The sequence below is a fragment of the Pogona vitticeps genome, chromosome 1 (assembly GCF_051106095.1).
Source record: "Pogona vitticeps strain Pit_001003342236 chromosome 1, PviZW2.1, whole genome shotgun sequence".
NCBI lineage: Eukaryota > Metazoa > Chordata > Lepidosauria > Squamata > Agamidae > Pogona > Pogona vitticeps.
This window is the reverse complement of record NC_135783.1, coordinates 61,691,865-61,710,910: the sequence shown is the minus strand read 5'-3', so window position 1 is coordinate 61,710,910 and position 19,046 is coordinate 61,691,865. Positions and strand designations below refer to the sequence as shown.

General features: G+C 42.8%; 1 protein-coding gene across 3 annotated transcripts in view; it reads right to left on the bottom strand.

Annotated features, from left to right (window-relative positions):
- Positions 1-10,575, bottom strand: part of COG2 (component of oligomeric golgi complex 2) — a 40,002-nt gene extending 29,427 nt beyond the window's left edge. The window contains exon 1 of one of the 3 annotated variants that reach the window (XR_013540493.1): positions 10,253-10,436. Coding sequence is in view for 2 of the 3 variants with exons in the window: in XM_072993704.2 (XP_072849805.2) it covers positions 10,253-10,324 (72 nt within the window). In the remaining variant the exon portion in view is untranslated. Of the gene's footprint in view, positions 1-10,252 lie in introns of all 3 variants that reach the window. The other 2 variants (XM_072993704.2, XM_020801196.3) reach the window with 2 other exon arrangements.
- Between the last annotated feature and the right edge of the window lie 8,471 nt (positions 10,576-19,046).

Below are 19,046 nucleotides of genomic sequence, written 5' to 3'. Positions count from 1 at the left end.
GCTTCTCTTTGTTGCCAATTTTCACATTCTTTACACTGCTTCCTTTCCTCTGTCTCTCCCCAATAAGGTGGCTTTCTGTATACTTGTATTCTCCACTCCTTTTCTGCATACTCCCTAGGGACTCCCTTGTCCATGGATCTTCTTGCACTATTTCCATTAAGTCTTCTTCTTTCTTTTCTTTCTCCTCCTGTGCCCAACAGGCTTCCTCCTCTTTCTCGCCCCCCCCCGGTTCCTTCCTATCATCTCCTTTTATATCTTCCTCCCCACCCCCAATTAGCACCCTCTGCAGTTTCTGTCTCTATCTTCAATTGTTTTAATTGTTCCAGAATGGTTTCTCTCTATCTTTCTGCTAGGAGAGATGGGGCTACTCTCAAGCCTCACAGTTATTCAAATTTATCTTGCTTGCAAATACTATATAATCAACATGATTAAACATAAAATGTATTCACCTTCACCATGCAGTCCTACTACTTCCAAACTGCCTCATATAAACAGATTTATAACAAAAATGGTTTTACTTCATCACCTCTTCCCTGAAGCCCCCATCAAACAAATCTGCTCCAGAGGTTTTCCAAAATCACTCGAATAGACTTGTAAGCCTAAAGAGGGAGGAGAGTAGAGATCTCCCAGTGTCACCCATCCTACTATTGGATAGACACAGCTGGATGCAACCCAGTGTACATGTGAAATTTGAGAATAGTCTAGATTCCCACCCCTGAAAATAGCATAATTTTCAAAATATTAATATATCAAGTCACCTCCTTTCGGTCCATTTATTTTAAAATATGAAATCATTAGACTTCACTGATACATTTTCCCTCATGAGACAAGCTGATATTGCTCTAATAAATTCAGCACCTTTGTAATTAAACATTAACAAAGAAAATTAAATCAGTAATCTATAGATTAGTAAAGACAACTAGCAGATTCTTCTGATTAAAACAATGCAAAAGTTGGCCTTTGGAAATCTCTTTGAGACTTCTGTTAGAGCAGCAAATTTCTTATTACCATTATACATTTTTCTCACACAAATTATTTAACTTTTCTCCTAAATTTTATCTCTAACCATATCCTGCATATGTATTCAAAGCTCCAGAAGCCCACCTTCCTCTCTCTCGGGGCATATACACACTGGAAACATAAAAATTTAGAAATCATTTCATGTCTGTCATTCCTGAGAATTGTGGGCTGATATGATATCAGAGACTTATTACCATCTATATTAAATAACTACAGTTATTTGGCTTCCTTAGGGAGACACAAATGATAATAAACTACTTCAGAAGTGTAGATATGCCCCCTCTCCCTTTCTTTCTCATCTTCACTTCCACTTTGCTTATTAATGTTTTTAAAAATATTTTAATTCAATAGTTGTTTCACTAATAAAATATGTTCACGTGCATTTTAATATTATAAGTTACTGTGTTTTTACCTGTGTGAGTTGTTTTCTCTCACCATTTTATAATGGTGAATGCAAAATGAATAGCACACCCCCCCCCCACTCAATTGGTATAAAAAGGCAAAGCTCATGCACAATGGATCACTGCACACCAGAAAAGACAAAAAGGATTTTGGCCATTGTCTTTTCCAGTGAGTCTTGTTTCTTCATGCATACCTCCAAAGTACAATAGCTTCAGTTTCATCATTCTGTTTCAATTAAAGTTCAGGTTTGATCTGATTTAACAACCAGGTGTCTTCATGGTGGTCCCTAGTATCTGTAAAAGTCTCCTCTTACACTGCATGTTGAATGAGTTTCCCCCCCTTATTTATAGACTACCTTTCTCTTGATAAACTCATTTTCTTCATTCTCTAGCTTTCACATCTGAATATAGTAATTGAACATGCCATAGTATGGAGGATACTGGCTTTGATCTCCTGCAACACCTCTTTACATATATGATCTTTACTGATTCTTCTGTAGTTGCTTCCGAATCTCAACGTTTTCTGATTTCTTAGCTGCAGTCCTCATTAGGATTGACTATTGAACCAAAGTACAGAAAATCTTTAACTGCTTCCATTTCTTCATAGTTAACATTAATGTTTCATTATTCTTATGTCATCATTATTTTTGTTTTCTTGATGCTCAGCCATAATTTTGCTTTTGCTCTTTCTTTTGTAACTTTAATCAGTAGTTGTTTCAAGTGATTGTTGTTTTCTGCCAGCAATGTGTTATCATTTCCATATCTGAAATTATTGGTTTCTTCCTCTGATTTTCCCTTCTCTTTCCATTTACAGCGGGGTCTCCATTTATGAACGACGCTACTTGCGAACAATTCAACTTACGAACCCACCCTCGAGTTACGAACAGGAAAAAAAGTGCCCCCTCCCTCCCCTTAGAGGCTTCTGGAAGGGAAAAAAGGGTCAGAAACTTAAAAATAAATAAAAGAAAGTCACTTACCAGGCCTTGGTAGCCCCCGAACTGCAGGAAAAATAGCAACAAAGAGATAAAAGCCGACACCCAGAAGGGAGCCTGGCAGCCATTTTGTGCTTTTCTCTACTCCTGCCCCCTCCTCTCCCCACCTAACAGCTGATCGGCTGGCTCTGAAGAGGCTTCCGGAGGCATGCTCAGCACCTAAAGAGGTTGAGGTGTGAGTTCCAGACTCCTGCCTGTGTGTCTTTGTGCTGAAAAAATCAGCACAACATGCTTTAAAACATGCTTTAAAATTGGCTTCGTTGAAAAAAAAAAGATTTCAAAAGTGCTTTTAAAACTGTTCCCTGCCTCCCCCTTCCTTTCCTGAACTTTTCTTGACCTAAGGAAAAAAGAAAAGAAAAATATCCCCCTCTAGTGGTAGAAGGCGGAATAGCAGCTTCCCATTAGTTTCTATGGACGGAAAAGAGCAGATACGATACGAATTAAATGGTTTTCAATGCATTCCTATGGGAAATGCAGATTCGACCTACAAACTTTTCAACCTACAAACCACCATCCAATACGGATTAAGTTCGTAAGTCGAGACCCCACTGTACATCTAATACAGCTTTCCATATGATATGTTTGACATATAAATTGAAAAGGTAGGGATATTAAATGCACACTTCTTTGACACCTTTGCTAATTAGAAATCATTTTGTTATTGCATGTCCTCCCCTAATACAGTGGTGCCTCGTATAACAAGTGCCCCGTTTAACGACAAATCTGCATAGCGATGCAGATTTTGCGATCACAAAAGCGATTGCATTGTGATGTTTCCTATGGGGAAAAATTGCTTTGCGATTTTTCCCCATAGGCCCCATTTCCCTCCAGCTGACCGGCGGGCGCTTCCGAGCGACGGCGGTGGAGGCTTCCCTGGTGGTCGCTCCGAAGCCTCCGCTGCCCAGTTGGGGGGAGAAGGTTCGGAGCGCCCGTGGTGGACGCTTCCCCGGAGGTTGCCCTGAAGCCTGTTTCAGAGCAACCTCCGGAGAAGCGTCCACCACGGGTGCTCGGAAGCCAGCACCGCCCGGCTGGGGGGAGAAGGTTGGAGCGCCCGTGGTGGACGCTTCCCCAGAGGTTGCTCTGAAGCAGGTTGCTCCAGGGAAGCGTCCACCACAGGCGCTCGGAAGCCAGCACTGCCCAGCTGGGGGAAAATGGCCGCCCGCAGCGTTTTCACGCCTTGCTTACTGAGGCGGTGAAAATGGCATCTGGATGGGGGATTCTTCGCTTACCGGTGAGTTTTTCCCCAATAGGAATGCATTAAACGGAGTTTAATGCATTCCTATGGGTTCCCCCCCCCCGCATAGCGAAGAATCCGGATAGCGACGTTAATCCTGGAACGGATTAACGTCGCTATGCGGGGCACCACTGTAGTTGCCTTTTCTCCCAGTATAGCCTATGAAGTAAGACAATCAAAAGCTGTGGCACATCCATTTGTTTTAGACTGATCAACATTTCCTGATCTACACAGTCAACAGCTTGACTGTAATCTATAAAGCACAAACTGGTTTTCTAATGAAAGCAAGGTTTTCTACAGTAGCCGATATATATTTGGAATGCAATGCTCTTTCTTTTCAGAACCCACATGAGGTATTTCTCCGGTACAGTAAGACCCCCTTATCCATGGGATCACTATCCACTGACTCACTTATCCACAGTCTGAAAATATTAAAAACAAAAATTCTAGAAAAAGTATATTTGTAAAGATGAGCAGCGGTCCCCAACCTTTTTGCCTCCATGCAACAGTTTAGCGGTCAGGCGTTTGTGCATGTGTAGGAGGGGCCATGTATGCGTCCATGCATGCATGGGAGGGGCTGTGCTTGTGTGGGAGGGGCCTGCATGTCTATGCACATGTGCGGGGGGGGCAGGAAATTTGTCTCCGTGGCCCGGTCCTGGCAAGGTCATGGACCAGGATTGGTCCGTGGAACAGGGGCCCCTGATCTATAGCATTTACTAGAGAAATATATTTTCATGATGTCATTACCATAACTGTCCATTAGTCAGAGACCATGCTATGTATAGAGTTCGTTATTAAAACAGTGTTTGCTCTAATCCACGTTTTTCAGCATCCATGGAGAGGGAGCTTAGAACACATCCCCAGTGGATACGGATCTCCTACTGTAAAATTCTTTTTAGTAAAATATTGAGTATCATTTTGCTCGCGCGCAAGATCAATGTAATGGTCCTATAGTTACTGCAATTTCAAATGTCCTCTTTCTTTGGCATTGGAACATACAGTACTTTGAATATTTTGAGTCTGCAGGCCACTGCTTTGGTTTCTATAGCTGGTGGCATACTCTTGTTAGGAAGTCAACAGATTCAGACTCTCTGGCTTGAAATAGTCCTACTTGTATATCATCTACTCCTAGTCATTTATTTCATTCAAGTGAAAACAGTTTTCACTCCACTCTCTAAAATGGCAGGTACTTCATCAAATTATTCTTTCTGAATAAATCAACAATTCCTGCATCACTTCTTGATAGTTCTTCAGTATGTTGTTTCCCTCTTCACTTTACTTTATCCTGGTCAGATAATATACTGTATTCTCCTACTGAATTTTCAGCATCCTTAATCTTGGCTTAAGTTTTTGTTTGATTTCTTGGATCTTACTAGAGACATCCCTGTTGAAGTGCTGAAGTGCTGTAAGGAGATCATCACCACTGAACTGTATGAAGTCTTTTGTCTCTGCTGGAGGGAAGGTGGAGTACCACAGGACATGAAGGATGCAAACATCGTGACATTGTACAAGAACAAAGGAGACAGGTGTGACTGCAATAACTACTGTGGCATCTCTCTTCTTAGCATTGTAGGGAAGCTGTTTGCCCGTGTTGTGCTGAAGAGGCTCCAGGTGCTTGCAGACAGAGTCCATCCAGAATCACAGTGTGGATTTTGAGCTAATAGATCCACCACTGACATGGTATTCTCCCTCAGACAGTTGCAGGAGAAATGCCGGTAACAACAACAGCCACTCTTTGTGCCCTTCATAGATCTCACAAAGACTTTTGATTTGGTTAGCAGGGATGGCCTTTTTAAAATACTTCCCAAGATTGGATGTCCACCTCGTCTCCTTAACATCATCAGGTCCTTCCATAAGGGAATGAAAGGTACTGTAGTTTTTGATGGCTCAACATCAGATCCCTTTGACATCCGAAGCGTAGTGAAACAGGGCTGTGTCCTCACACCAACACTTTTTGGGATCTTTTTTGCTGTCATGCTGAAGCATGCCTTTGGAACTGCAACCGAGGGTGTCTATCTCCGGACTAGATCAGACGGAAAGCTCTTCAATCTCTCTAGACTGAGAGAAAGGACCAAAGTCCAACTGAAATGCATGCGGGACTTCCTCTTCGCAGATGATGCAGCCATTGTTGCCCACTCTGCTGAAGACCTCCAACAACTCATGAATCGTTTTAGCAAGGCCTGCCAAGACTTTGGACTAACAATCAGCCTGAAGAAAACACAAGTCATGGGCCAGGGCGTGGACTCACATCCCTCTCTTACCATCTCCACGCAAGAATTGGAAGCTGTTCATGACTTTGTGTACCTTGGCTCAACGATCTCTGACACACTCTCTCTAGATGTCAAGCTGGATAAACGCATTGGTAAAGCAGCTACCATGTTCTCTAGACTCATAAAGAGAGTATGGCTCAATAAGAAGCTGACGAAGATCCAGGTCTATAGAGCCTGTGGCCTGAGCACACTCCTGTACTGCAGTGAGTCCTGGACCCATTGTGCACGGCAGGAGAGGAAGCTAAACACATTCCATATGCGTTGCTTCTGACAGATTTTTGGTATCACCTGGCATGACAAAGTTCCAAATAGAGTAGTCCTAGAATGAACTGGAATTTTTAGCATATCTACATTACTGAAACGGCGACGTCTAAGTTGGCTTGGGCATATCGTGAGAATGGCTGACGGTCGGATTCCAAAGGATCTCCTGTATGGAGAATTAGTGCAGGGAAATCGCCGCAGAGGGAGACGACAGCTGCGATACAAGGACATCTGCAAGCGGGATCTGAAGGCCTTAGGAATAGACCTCAACAGATGGGAAACCCTCATCTCAGCGTTCAGCCTGGAGACAGGCGTTGCATCACGGCCTCTCCCAATTTGAAGAGACCCTTGTCCAGCAGGCTGAGGCAAAGAGGAAGTCACAAAAGCAGCAAAATCAGGGATCTGGACAGGGGACAGATTGTATTTGTCTTCAGTGTGGGATTGTCACTCTTGAATCGGCCTCCTCAGCCACACTAGACGCTGTTCCAAGTCCTCCATGTTACCATAGTCTTTCGAGACTGAAGGATGCCTAACACTAGAGACATACCCTAGTTTTCTTTCTTTCTTTTTTATTGTTCCTTACTGCTTTTTGCCTTGACTATTATTAAAGCTCTCTTGGTCTCTATACATGTCACTGTAAAATTCCATTTAGGATTTTGACTCTGTTTCTGTTACCATTTGCTTTGACTTCTCATATGCCAGTAACAATTTTTCATCAATCATCCATTAAGGATTTTATATTCTTTTAGGTTTTTTGCATTCTTCCCAGATAATGTCTTTGGTTTCAATCCTCTGTTCCTCTACTTCGCTATCAATTAAGTTCAGTGATACATGGTATTCTAATTCTTCAAGAATGTTACTTAAATTATATGTTCGCAATGTGTAAATGTATACCAAGCAGCTAACTGATGTTTAAATTTATATTTTGTGCATATAAAAATGAGTAACTATTCTAGCCACTTTAAAAATTTGTTTCTAAAGGCATTTTAAAGGACATTCTGACAGGATTTTCTCACATTTTATCTGACTATCTCTTGAACAATCCCCACAGCATTTAAATATAAGTGAAAAACCTACATGGTGGTGAAGGTGAGTGGAATATGAGAGAAGAGATACAATGGACCAGTGGCAAAACACAGCTAACAATACTGGTTGTTAGATAAACGCTATATGGCAATTTCCTTAGCCTGGTGAATTCCATACATCTTGGATTACAAACCCCACCATCCCGAAACAGGAATCAGATTGTAGGATTTAAGTGCCTCTGGAAAGTATCAGGTTGTAGAACCAGAAGAGCATTTCTGAAGGAACCAACAACAAAATGTGTCAGTTAAGCATCTGACCAACAAAGAAGATCCATAAGAAGCCAATACTTTTACTGGGACCAGCTACAATGTGCAAACTTTGAATTCTCCAGAACCCTTCATCAGGCTGTAAGCAAAACAAACAAACAAACTGGGGATGGGTGGGGAGAAGTATGGAAGTCCAGAAATTAGGCTGAATGTTTTCCGCTAAGAGACCTGCGATTAACCTCAGTCTCAAGCTGGAGAGTGCAGGTCAATGCATCACTGGCTAGGAACATCTAGCAATGCTTGGTGAAATGAAGACAAAATGTTGGGCTCCTCACTTCTCAGAAAACAAGTCTGGTAGCAGCTCTGACATCTACTTCTTGCCTAAGGCAATTTCCTGCATAAGATCATTCTTCTGTTACTGGCTTGGATCAAAACTAGAGTGTGGATTAACCTGAGTTAGTCACACCACATTGCCCATATCATTCTTCTTTAATTTTTCTTTTTGAAAAAGCCTGAGAGAGAGAGAAGTAGAGCAAAGAAAAGAATGTCAGAGACAGCAGGAAAGCTGAAGTGGGAAAGACTGTTGCCAGAATCTTACTGGTGTTCATATAAGGTCTGCTTAATGTGCTGTAGCTAATTTCATCTAACTTAGAAAGGTGCTACGACCTGATTACAAAACTAAGGTGTGGCCTGGCACCTCACTGATTAGCTACAATTAGCTCTAGCAAGTTACACTAACCTCATACAAAGTATCAGCAAGATTCCAGCCAGGAATAAATTAAAGGTAAGACCCATTATTGTAAACTGACTGTTGCAATCATGGCTAGAATTAGATTTAATTCAAAGATACAATAAGCTGCTGAAGACTCACTGGGGAGGGTCGAAAAGGCCAGGACACCTCTGGTCCTGATATTTGTATTCATGTCCCCCAGGAGATGAATACCAATATCCCATCTCTAATTTCTAGCATGTATTTCTCTAATAGTATCTAACAGTAAATCTTATTTTCATTTGATGGGGCAATGCTGAAACTGGCAAGAAATTTTCTGCTTGAGCAGCTGTGAATATTCTGCATACTTAATATGGTTTTACACGACTTTCCATGCCATGGTTTAAAACAATGTTTTTTTCACTGAAAAGATTGTATGATGGGCACCAACATGCAGAACGTTCCAGTGAGTCTTCAACATCTCGAGTTATAGGAAACATAGGCGGCAGGCATAGGAAGGACCATTTTTTTCATCATATCTTTGAATTAAATCCAGTTCTAGCCATGACTGCAAGAGGCCAGTTGAAATGTATGGTGTTGTCTGCTCATGCAATTCCCTTTGGTTTCAATGTTGTCTGCTCTAAAACTGGATGTAACTGTTTGCTATTTCAAATCCAGAAGCCACTTTAAAGCCATATCCTGCAGATAATGGTCCAGTTTGGTTCTGGGGGAAGGGTTGAAAGGGCCTGGTCATCTGTAGTGGCAATAGTCATATTCGTCTCCCCTGGGAGACAAATGTGAATATCCCATCTCTACTATTAATTTTCGCAGGAACTTTGGTATACAAGAATCTTATGTGGTTCACTCTGTATTGCAGTTCTTCAGTACAACCACGATGGAAGAAAATCATAGGGGCATAATCAATGGCAAATCACACTTCCAGGGTCCTATTGAATTAGGGAGTAGTTATTGTGTTATAACTGTGATGGGACATACAGTAATGGCAGCAGCTGAAGGAGTGTGCTAAGAACTAGGAGTTCCCTAGTCCCTACTTTTTTTAAAATTATGTAATTACAATTAAATTAATAATGTGGTTTTGGTGCCATTGGCTTTTAATTTTTCAACTGTTTAAACTCCTTTCACTGTTCATTTATATGTTTATTGTTATATGTCTGTTTATTTTGTTATATTGTGAATTGCCCAGAAGCCTGAATTGCACTAATAGAGTGCCATAGAAATTAAATAAATAAAATTCATATCCACTTAAACCACTTTTTATTATTACACGTTATGAAGAACAAGAACAGTGACAAGAACACTGTAGGTCTCCAGAATTTCAAAGTTCAACACATGGTAGTGTGATTATAAAATCCTACTTCCAAGTACAACAGATAGTCCTGCAGCATGTGAAACATGGAACAGCGGACAGGTAAGCTACAAGTACCGATGTTTTGCATCATACACACCCAGCCCACAGGAATGTCAGCTCCATAGAGAAGATACTTTGTTCCTTGCATCCACATTGTACCTTGACAAACTTTCACCTTGGTGCAGCTTACAATATGTACAGACAACAATTTGGACGCATTCATGTTCTATCTGATTTCATTAGAAAAAGCAGATCCCCCTAAATGAAATTGGTAATGTGGGAACTGACGGTAATAAAAAGTGCAAATGTCTATATACTGAAAGAAGGCTTTTTCACACCCACCGCTCCTGCAGAGAAATGACAACATGCATCATATTCTTGCCTGACAACCTGATCCTTTGCAAGACCGGAGCTGTTTTGCTTTTGGGATTTGGGGGGGGGGATCAGGAGGGACCAGAGTTAGTTTAACCAGTACGCATGGGGGCTGCTAGGCCCGTAAGTCACCCCAGGACAGTCGCCTCAACACACACCTCGTATCTCTCCCCCAATTGCCTTCCTCGCTCCCCCGCGCCCCCCTCCGGTCCCCGGTTTCTCTCCGTGTCTGCTGCCTGCTGAGCCTCCTCCTCCAGGGGCGCCTTCGGCCCAGGCAGCCGCGGGTATTTAGACACCCCCGCGGACGCCTTCCTGCTCGCTGGCCTCCTCACCTTCATGAACTCGTTCTTGTCGAAGCACAGGTTTTCGGGGCCCCGCGGCAGGTTCATGGTCCACGTCTCCATGGCGGGCGCGCGGGCGGGCGGGCGAGCTCCCACCCGGTCGTCCACGTCGCCTCCGACACCCTCCCGCCCGCCTCCTTCGCTCGTCTCCTCCAGTCGACACAAAATGTACGCGCGCCACACTTCCGCCAGCACCGCGGCGACGTCGGCCGCCCTCTCTGCTCGTGTGCGGCCTCTGGCGGCCTCTCGCCTCCATACAACTCCGAGGAAAGAGGCAGCGGCTGGCTTGGGCGGCGTCAGTGACTCTGGGTCGATGAAGGGAGAAAGCCGGCCTACAGGTTTGCCGTGCCAGAAGCGAGCATGACCATTATATGTCAAGCAGAGAAACTGCAACATCGTTAGCTTTTCTCCCTGCATGCTGGTTGAAAAGAGAGGAGTCGAACATGTGCAGAATATGTTTCCCACCTCACTATGGTGCCAGCATATGGAGCCTTTCTTAGCTCTAAGTCACTGTGGTAATACGGCAGCTGTGAGTTCCATAATTCAAGCACAGCTAGGATACATGGTCCCCACTGGGGATTTAAATACTGTATCTGACTGGGGAGCCAGAAGTTGAAAATTTGATTCTCCACTCTGAAACCACACAGGTCAAGCCTTGGGCAAGCTGCACAGTCCCAGAATTGACCCAGAAGAAGATGTGAACCAGATCTTGAGTACTACTCTCTACCTAGGGATCTCTGGAAAGGGTCACAATAATTGAGTTCATGGCACACAATTACTATTTAGGATACCTGGAATGCCCGAAGATCTGATACATTGTTTCTAGCTCCTAAATTTTAGGCTATATTTTTGCCACCATGATGTATATGCAGAATACATCATGCGGAAGGCTGGACAGGAGGAATCCCAAGCCAGAATTAAGATTGCCGGAAGGAATATCAACAATCTCAGATATGCAGATGATACCACTCTGATGGCAGAAAGTGAGGAGGAATTAAAGAACCTTGTAATGAGGGTGAAAGAGGAGAGTGCAAAACACATCCTGAAACTCAACATCAAAAAAACTAAGATAATGGCCACTGGTCCCATCACCTCCTTGCAAATAGAAGGGGAAGATATGGAGGCAGTGACAGATTTTACTTTCTTGGGCTCCATGATCACTGCAGATGGAGACAGCAGCCACGAAATTAAAAGACGCCTGCTTCTGGGGAGGAAAGCGATGACAAACCTTGACAGCATCTTAAAAAGCAGAGACATCACCTTGCCAACAAAAGTCCGCATAGTCAAAGCTATGGTTTCCCTTGTTGTGATGTATGGATGTGAGAGCTGGACCATAAAGAAAGCAGACCGCCGAAGAATTGATGCCTTTGAATTGTGGTGCTGGAGGAGGCTCTTGAGAGTCCCCTGGACTGCAAGGAGAACAAACCTATCAATTCTAAAGGAAATCAACCCTGAGTGCTCACTGGAAGGACAGATCCTGAAGCTGTGGCTCCAGTACTTTGGCCATCTGATGAGAAGAGAAGACTCCTTAGAAAAGACCTTGATGTTAGGAAAGTGTGACGGCAAGAGGAGAAGGGGACTACCGAGGATGAGATGGCTGGACAGTGTCTGCAAAGCAACCAACATGAAATTGACAGACCTCCGGGAGGCAGTGGAAGATAGGAGGGCCTGGCGTGCTCTGGTCCATGGGGTCACGAAGAGTCGGACACGACTAAACGACTAAACAACAACAAGCTCCTAAATTTTAGGCTATATTTTTGCCACCATGGTGTTTATATGTAGGATACCAGTTAATGTAGGATAGATTGGAAACAGGAAAATGTATAAATTAAGCTGTCTCTTCAAAGCACAGTGCATAGAAGCCAGATTTTAGGAATGAGACCCCCCACTCAGTGAAATAGCTAATACTTGTCTACATGGAATATTTTCAGATAGAGGACCTGTAAAAAATCATTGGGCAGCAATTCATGGAGATGGAAAAATGATAACAGAGGACAAAGAAAGGCAGAGGTGCTCAATTCCTGTTTTACAGTAGTTCCATCTTTTCCCATAAGACAGACTACAAACTTCCAAACAAATTAGAAGCTCAAGGGGGGGGCAGGATTGCAGCTGGAGATTGATAAACAAATAGTCAAGGAATGCCTTACCACCTTGAACGAGTTCAAATCCAGGGCCAGATGAACTGCATTCAAGAGTACTGAAGGAACTGGCTGAAGAACTCTCAGAACCTGCTATCCATTATTTTCTTGAAATCATGGGAAACAGGGGAGATGTCAGAGGACTTGAAGGAGGGCTAATGTTGTCCCTGTCTTCAAAAAGGGCAAAGAAGAAGAAGCTGGGAACTACAGGCCAATCAGCCTGACATCAATCCCAGGCAAAATTCTGGAACAGATTGTAAAGCGGTCAATGTGCAAGCACCTAGAAAACAATGCAGTAATAACTAGAAGCCAACACGGATTTGTCAAGAACAAATCCTGCCAAACTAATTTGATCTCATGTTTTGATCAGGTCACCTCCCTGATAGACAGAGGGAATGCTGTAAACATAGTATAACGTGGCTTCAGCAAAGCTTTTGTCATAGTGCCTCAAGCTAACTAGGTGTGGGCTGGATAGATCAAGTGTCCGGTGGATACACAAATGGCTACATAATTGTACCCAGAGGGTGATGATTAATGGGTCCTTCTCTAACTGGAAGGAGGTAACAATTACTCGGGTACCCCAAGGCTCAGTCCTGGGCCCGGTGCTCTTCAACATTTTTATTAATGACTTGGATGGGGGAGTGCAGGGAATGCTTGTTAAATTTGCAGATGATAACAAATTGGGCAGAATAGCTAATACCCTAGAAGACAGAAACAAAATTCAAAATGACCTTCATAGGATGGAGCACCGGGCTGAAAGCAACAGAATAAAATTTAAAAGGGATAAGTGCAAAGTCCTGCACCTCAGAAAAAGAAACCAATTGCACAGTTACAAGATGGAGGATACCTGGCTCAACAAAACTACGAGCAAGAAGGATCTTGGAATTGTTGTAGATCACAAACTAAATATGAGCCAACAGTGTGATGTGGCTACAAAAAAAGAAAATGCTATTTTAGGCTGCATTAATAGAAGTATAGTTTCCAAATCCCATGAGGTGCTAGTTCTCCTCTATTCAGCACTGGTTAGGCCTCACCTTGAGTATTGTGTCCAGTGTTGGACACCACACTTCAAAAAGGATGCTAACAAATTGGAACAAGTTCAGAGGAGGGCAACAAGGATGATCTGACAGCTGGAAACCAAGCCTTATGAGGAAAGGCTGAAAGAATTGGGCATGTTTAGCTTTGAGAAAAGAAGACTGAGAGGTGATATTATAGCACTTTTCAAATATTTGAAAGGCTGTCCTACAGACGAGGGGCAAGATTTGTTCTCGATCATCCCAGAGTGCAGGACACACAACAATGGGCTCATCAATGGGCTCAAGTATCAGGAAAAACTTCCTAACTGTTAGAGCAGTACAACAGTGGAACCAGTTACCTCAGGAGTTGGTGAGTGCTCCAACACTGTAGGCATTCAAGAAAAACTTGGATAATCACCTGGCAGATATGCTGTGATTGTATTCCTGCATTGAGCAGGGGGTTAGACTTGATGGCCTTGTAGGCCCCTTCCAACTTCACTTTTCTATGATTCTATGATTCCATCTTTTTCTACTTAATGGATTTATTTTGTAGAAAGAAAAAAAATTACAGAAATAGCAATGGTAAAACTTAAGAGGGTTATAAGTCATCTGAATTCTTTGAATAATTCTATGAATTAGTCAGGATTTGTTTAATCTGTTCAAACACAGTTGGAAGTACAATAACAAAATATTCAACTGATTCAGTTGCAAAAACGTTTTCTACCCAGCTGCATTCTGCTCAGGTAGGAATTATCTTTAGTCTTCTGTTTCCTTCTCTATGTTGTCACAATCTGTCATATTTGTCATTGCACTTCCAACCATCTTGATGGTGCCACAGTAGGGAAGCTGGCAGATACAAATTACAAGTCAATCCTGAGTTATGGTTATTTTTCCAGAGATTTTCAGAGATAAACAACTTCTTAGTAGTTTAGCCCTGGAAAACCCGGGAGGATCACCATAATCCTGGGGGATCATCATAAATCAGGATTGACTCAGAAATAGTTTATCATTCCTTTCTTCTGGTGGTGCTCTGGGACCACATGGCTTCCCCAAGACCACACAAGTGGTGGTGCATATAACCCTATCAGCTACATCTGGCCCAGGTGACGTTGGCTGACCTCTCTCTTAGGAGGCAAAATGGAGATTTGAAACCCGGGCATCTTCAGTCTACTGACTTGTGATACAAACTATGCACAAACTGCAAAAATGATATTTGGACATTCTTCATTAGTATTTCTAGAAGACCAATTTGGGAACAATTAGAGAATAATTTCTCAGCACTGCTTTGTTCCCTGCCCCCTAACCAAGGATGTTTGGGGTTTTTTTCCACTGACACTGCAAATGTCTTGGCATCCTGATCACTATCTTTCTTCCTTTACAGTACCCTCATGACATTCTGGGACATGGTGGTGGTGACCTTTGTGTGCAATGTGCTGCCAGAAGTAATTTCCAAATTGCAGAGATACAAGATGGGGAATACTTGGCTCAGCAATACTGCATGGAAGAAAGTTCTTGGAATTGTTGTATGATGAATATGAGCCAACAGTGTGATGTGGCTGCAAAAAAGACAAATGCTATTTTAAGCTACACTAACAGAAATATAGTCTCTAAATCCTGTGAAGTAGTATTTCTCCTCTATTTGGCAATGGTTGGGCCTCATCTTGAGTGTTGTATACAATTCTGAGCACTGCATTTTAAAAAGGATGCAGAGAAATTGGAACAAGTTCAGTGGAGGCCAACAAGTACAGCAAGGGACTGAACACCAAGCCCTATGAGGAAAGACTGAAAGACAGGGGCATGTTCAGCCTTGAGAAGAGAAGATTGAGAGGAGATATGTTACCACTCTTCCAGTATTTAAAAGGTTGTCATGCAGAGGAGGGATAGGATCTGTTCTCCATCATTCCAGAGTGCAGAACACATAATAATAGCTCAAGTTACAGGAAGCCAAATTTCTGTTGTATATCAGGAAAAACTCCTAACCAGTAGAGCAGTGGAACAGTTGAACCAATTACCTGCGGAGGTGGTTTGTTTTCCAACACTGCAGGTATTCAACAGGAAGTTAGAAAGCCATCTATCAGATATATTTTGATTTGGATTCCTTCACTGAACAGGAGATTAGCCTTGATAGTGTTATAGGCCCCTTCGAACTCTATTTGTCTATAATTCCATTAATATATGCCAACCTTAATAGGGCTTTCAAGGTAAATGAGAAATTTAAGAAGTGATTTTAGCAGTGTCACCTCCTCCATACAAACAGGTAACCATTTTCCAAATGATGGAGATATTTGAGAAATGATCATGCAAATTGTCCTTCTGTCTCCAGAGGAGTTAAAGAAAAGAAAACTTTCAAAACATCTTTCAGAAGAATGTTTTTTGAGAAAACTAGGCTTTGCACTTGGAGCAATGCAGGTTTAGCATCTTTCCCCAACCTTCTAAATGTCACATTATTGAAGGATTGTGGTAGATATATTGTATCTCTGCAGCAGATGCTTATAAGCTCTTCACCTCTAAGCCCTATCTGCAAATATTAGAAAATACCATGTTTCATCCACCTGAGGAAAACAGGTGGAGCTAATGACATAATTTATCTTACCCTTTCCAAAAGTTTTCTTTCCCCATGGCAGAGGCTTCCATTTTCCTGCCTAGCTCTCAGGGCCCTTTAGTTGAGCTATTTAAAATCTTAAAAGATGATGCTGTTAAGGTGCTACACTCAATATGCCAGCAAGTTTGGAAAACCCAACAGTGGCCAGAGGATTGGAAAAGATCAGCCTACATCCCAATCCCAAAGAAGGGCAGTGCCAAAGAATGCTCCAGCTACCATACAATTGCACTCATTTCATATGCTAGCAAGGTTATGCTCAAAATCCTACAAGGTAGGCTTCAGCAATATGTGGACCGAGAATTCCCAGAAGTACATCTGGATTTTGAAGGGAAAGAGGAACTAGAGACCAAATTGCTAACATACGCTGGATTATGGAGAAAGCCAGAGAGTTCCAGAAAAACATCTACTTGTGCTTCATTGACTACACAAAAGCCTTTGACTGTGTGGACCACAGCAAACTATGGCAAGTCCTTAAAGAAATGGGAGTGCCTGACCACCTTATTAATCTCCTGAGAAACCTATATGTGGGACAGGAAGCAACAGTTAGAACAGGATATGGACCAACTAATTGGTTCAAAATTGGGAAAGGAGTACGACAAGGCTGTATATTATCTCCTTGCTTAATTAACTTACATGCAGAATACATCATGCGAAAGGCAGGACTGGAGGAATCCCAAGCCAGAATTAAGATTGCCAGAAGAAATATCAACAACCTCCGATACGCAGATGATACCACTCTGATGGCAGAAAGTGAGGAGGAATTAAAGAACCTCTTAATGAAGGTGAAAGAGGAGAGCACCAAAAATGGTCTGAAGCTCAACATAAAAAAAAACCACTCAGACCATGGCCACTGGTCCCATCACCTCCTGGCAAATAAAAGGGGAAGATATGGAGGCAGTGACAGACTTTACTTCCTTGGGCTCCATGATCACTGCAGACGGTGGCAGCAGCCACGAAATTAAAAAATGCCTACTTCTTGGGAGGAAAGTGATGACAAACCTCGACAGCATTTTAAAAAGCAGAGACATCACCTTGCCAACAAAGGTCCGCATAGTCAAAGCTATGGTTTTCCCTGTAGTGATGTATGGAAGTGAGAGCTGGATCATAAAGAAGGCTGACCGCTGAAGAATTGATGCTTTTGAATTGTGGTGCCGGAGGAGACTCTTGAGAGTCACCTGGACTGCAAGGAGATCAAACCTAGCGATTTTGAAGGAAATCAAACCCTGAGTGCTCACTGGAAGGACAGATCCTGAAGCTTTGTCCATCTCATGAGAAGAGAAGACACACTGGAAAAGACCCTGATGTTGGGAAAGTGTGATGGCAAGAGGAGAAGGGGCGACAGAGGACAAGATGGCTGGATAGTGTCATCAAAGCTACCTGCATGAATTTGACCAGTGGAAGACAGGAGGGCCTGGTGCGTTTTGGTCCATGGGGTCATGAAGAGTCGGACATGACTTAACAACTAAACAACAACGCCCATTTCCATCAATCACTGTGTGGCTTCCCTGGCTGCATGCACTTGCATATGTGCAAAAGCTCTTTGGCAGGAGTTAGTTTGACAGCTTTCACTGGAATTTAGTTGTGGGATGGGAAGCTTGTGAGGCAGGAGGGTCTACTGGCTTCCACATAGATGATAGTCCAATGAACAAGAAGGCATATGTACACAGTTGTCCTCAGCCACCAAAATGAATTTCTTTTCTATTAGAGGATCATCAAAATTATCATGGGAGAAATTTACTGCATGCACTAATACAAATTGAATCCACACAATCTGTGTTTATTTTTATGCTAACTGTTAATTTAGACCACAATCTCTTCTTTTTGTCTCTAGTCTCCTAAAGTTTGTCTTAAAATGTGTGTCTGTCTCTGGCACTTCCATGGGCAAGGGGACATCAAAGGGGCTTGTGGGTCATCACCACCAAGTGGTGCAGATAGTGGTGCAGATAGCAGGAACATGGGTGATTTGTTGGCTTTCATGAGATTTTTCCACTCCAGACCCTCAGCCTCCCATGGTCCTCTCTGTCCAGACAGGTTAGTTCAGTTTCTCCTCCTGCTGTTCCTGTCACCCCAATGCCCTGGCTCTTTCTGCTGCTCTTCTTTAGCACAGAGTTCCCTCTCCAGCTGGCACATCCTCTTAAACTTCCAGTCCCACTACCAGCAACGCAGTTGAGTTGATTCCAGCCCCAGTGCACCTAAATTTAGAGGGCTCCAAAATCTAGAGTTACGGCAAATCTACTGATGAATGTTAGTCAAATAAGGAGCAGCACCTCTTGGTCTATCTGGCTTTTTGTCTGTCTGTCTTCTGAAAATGTAGATTTTCTCATCCTTTTTGTTGGGAAAGGCGATTGCACCCATGCATTAGGTTGGGGTAGAGGAGAGATGGTGCAGTTACCCTTGGTTCATAAACTGCTAGTTAGGTCTCTGCCACCCAGCCAATGGTTTCATGCCCAAGTGACGTATATTTTGTTGTTGGAAAAGGATCTTCAAGAACTATGATATGTGATCCTCATCAGAGATGTAATAAAGTCAAGGTGAGGGAGGCAGATTTCTATAGCTCTGTTTAGACCCAACAAGATTTTAAAAATTGCTTGGGAAAAGATTAAACCATTGGTGGCACAACAAAGCTTACTGAAAATAATGATGTTTAAATGGGTGCAGCAATCAACTGTTTAATAAAAAGCAAGTTTGTGCCTTCTAAGTATCTGATCCTCCAGAGAAAACAACAAGTGCCATTCTATGGGGCATGCAGTTTGTAAATACTTTAGTTGGTCCTTTTCTCTATAATGAAGTATGAAGCTAGGCATAGACTGTATCTCCCTATATTCTAAAAGCTAAGGCAGGAGGGCAAGAGGCTGTCCCCTTCCAGCAGAGGTGGATGGTCTGTTCTCATGAGAAGCCTGCAGGAGCACTTTTAACGTGGTGCATGGGACAGCAGTGCAGAAAGCAGAGATACAGCTTAAACATCAGCATCACGGGAACGATTTCATAGAAAAAGTTCAGCTAATTTAATAGCCAGCACTAACCACTAA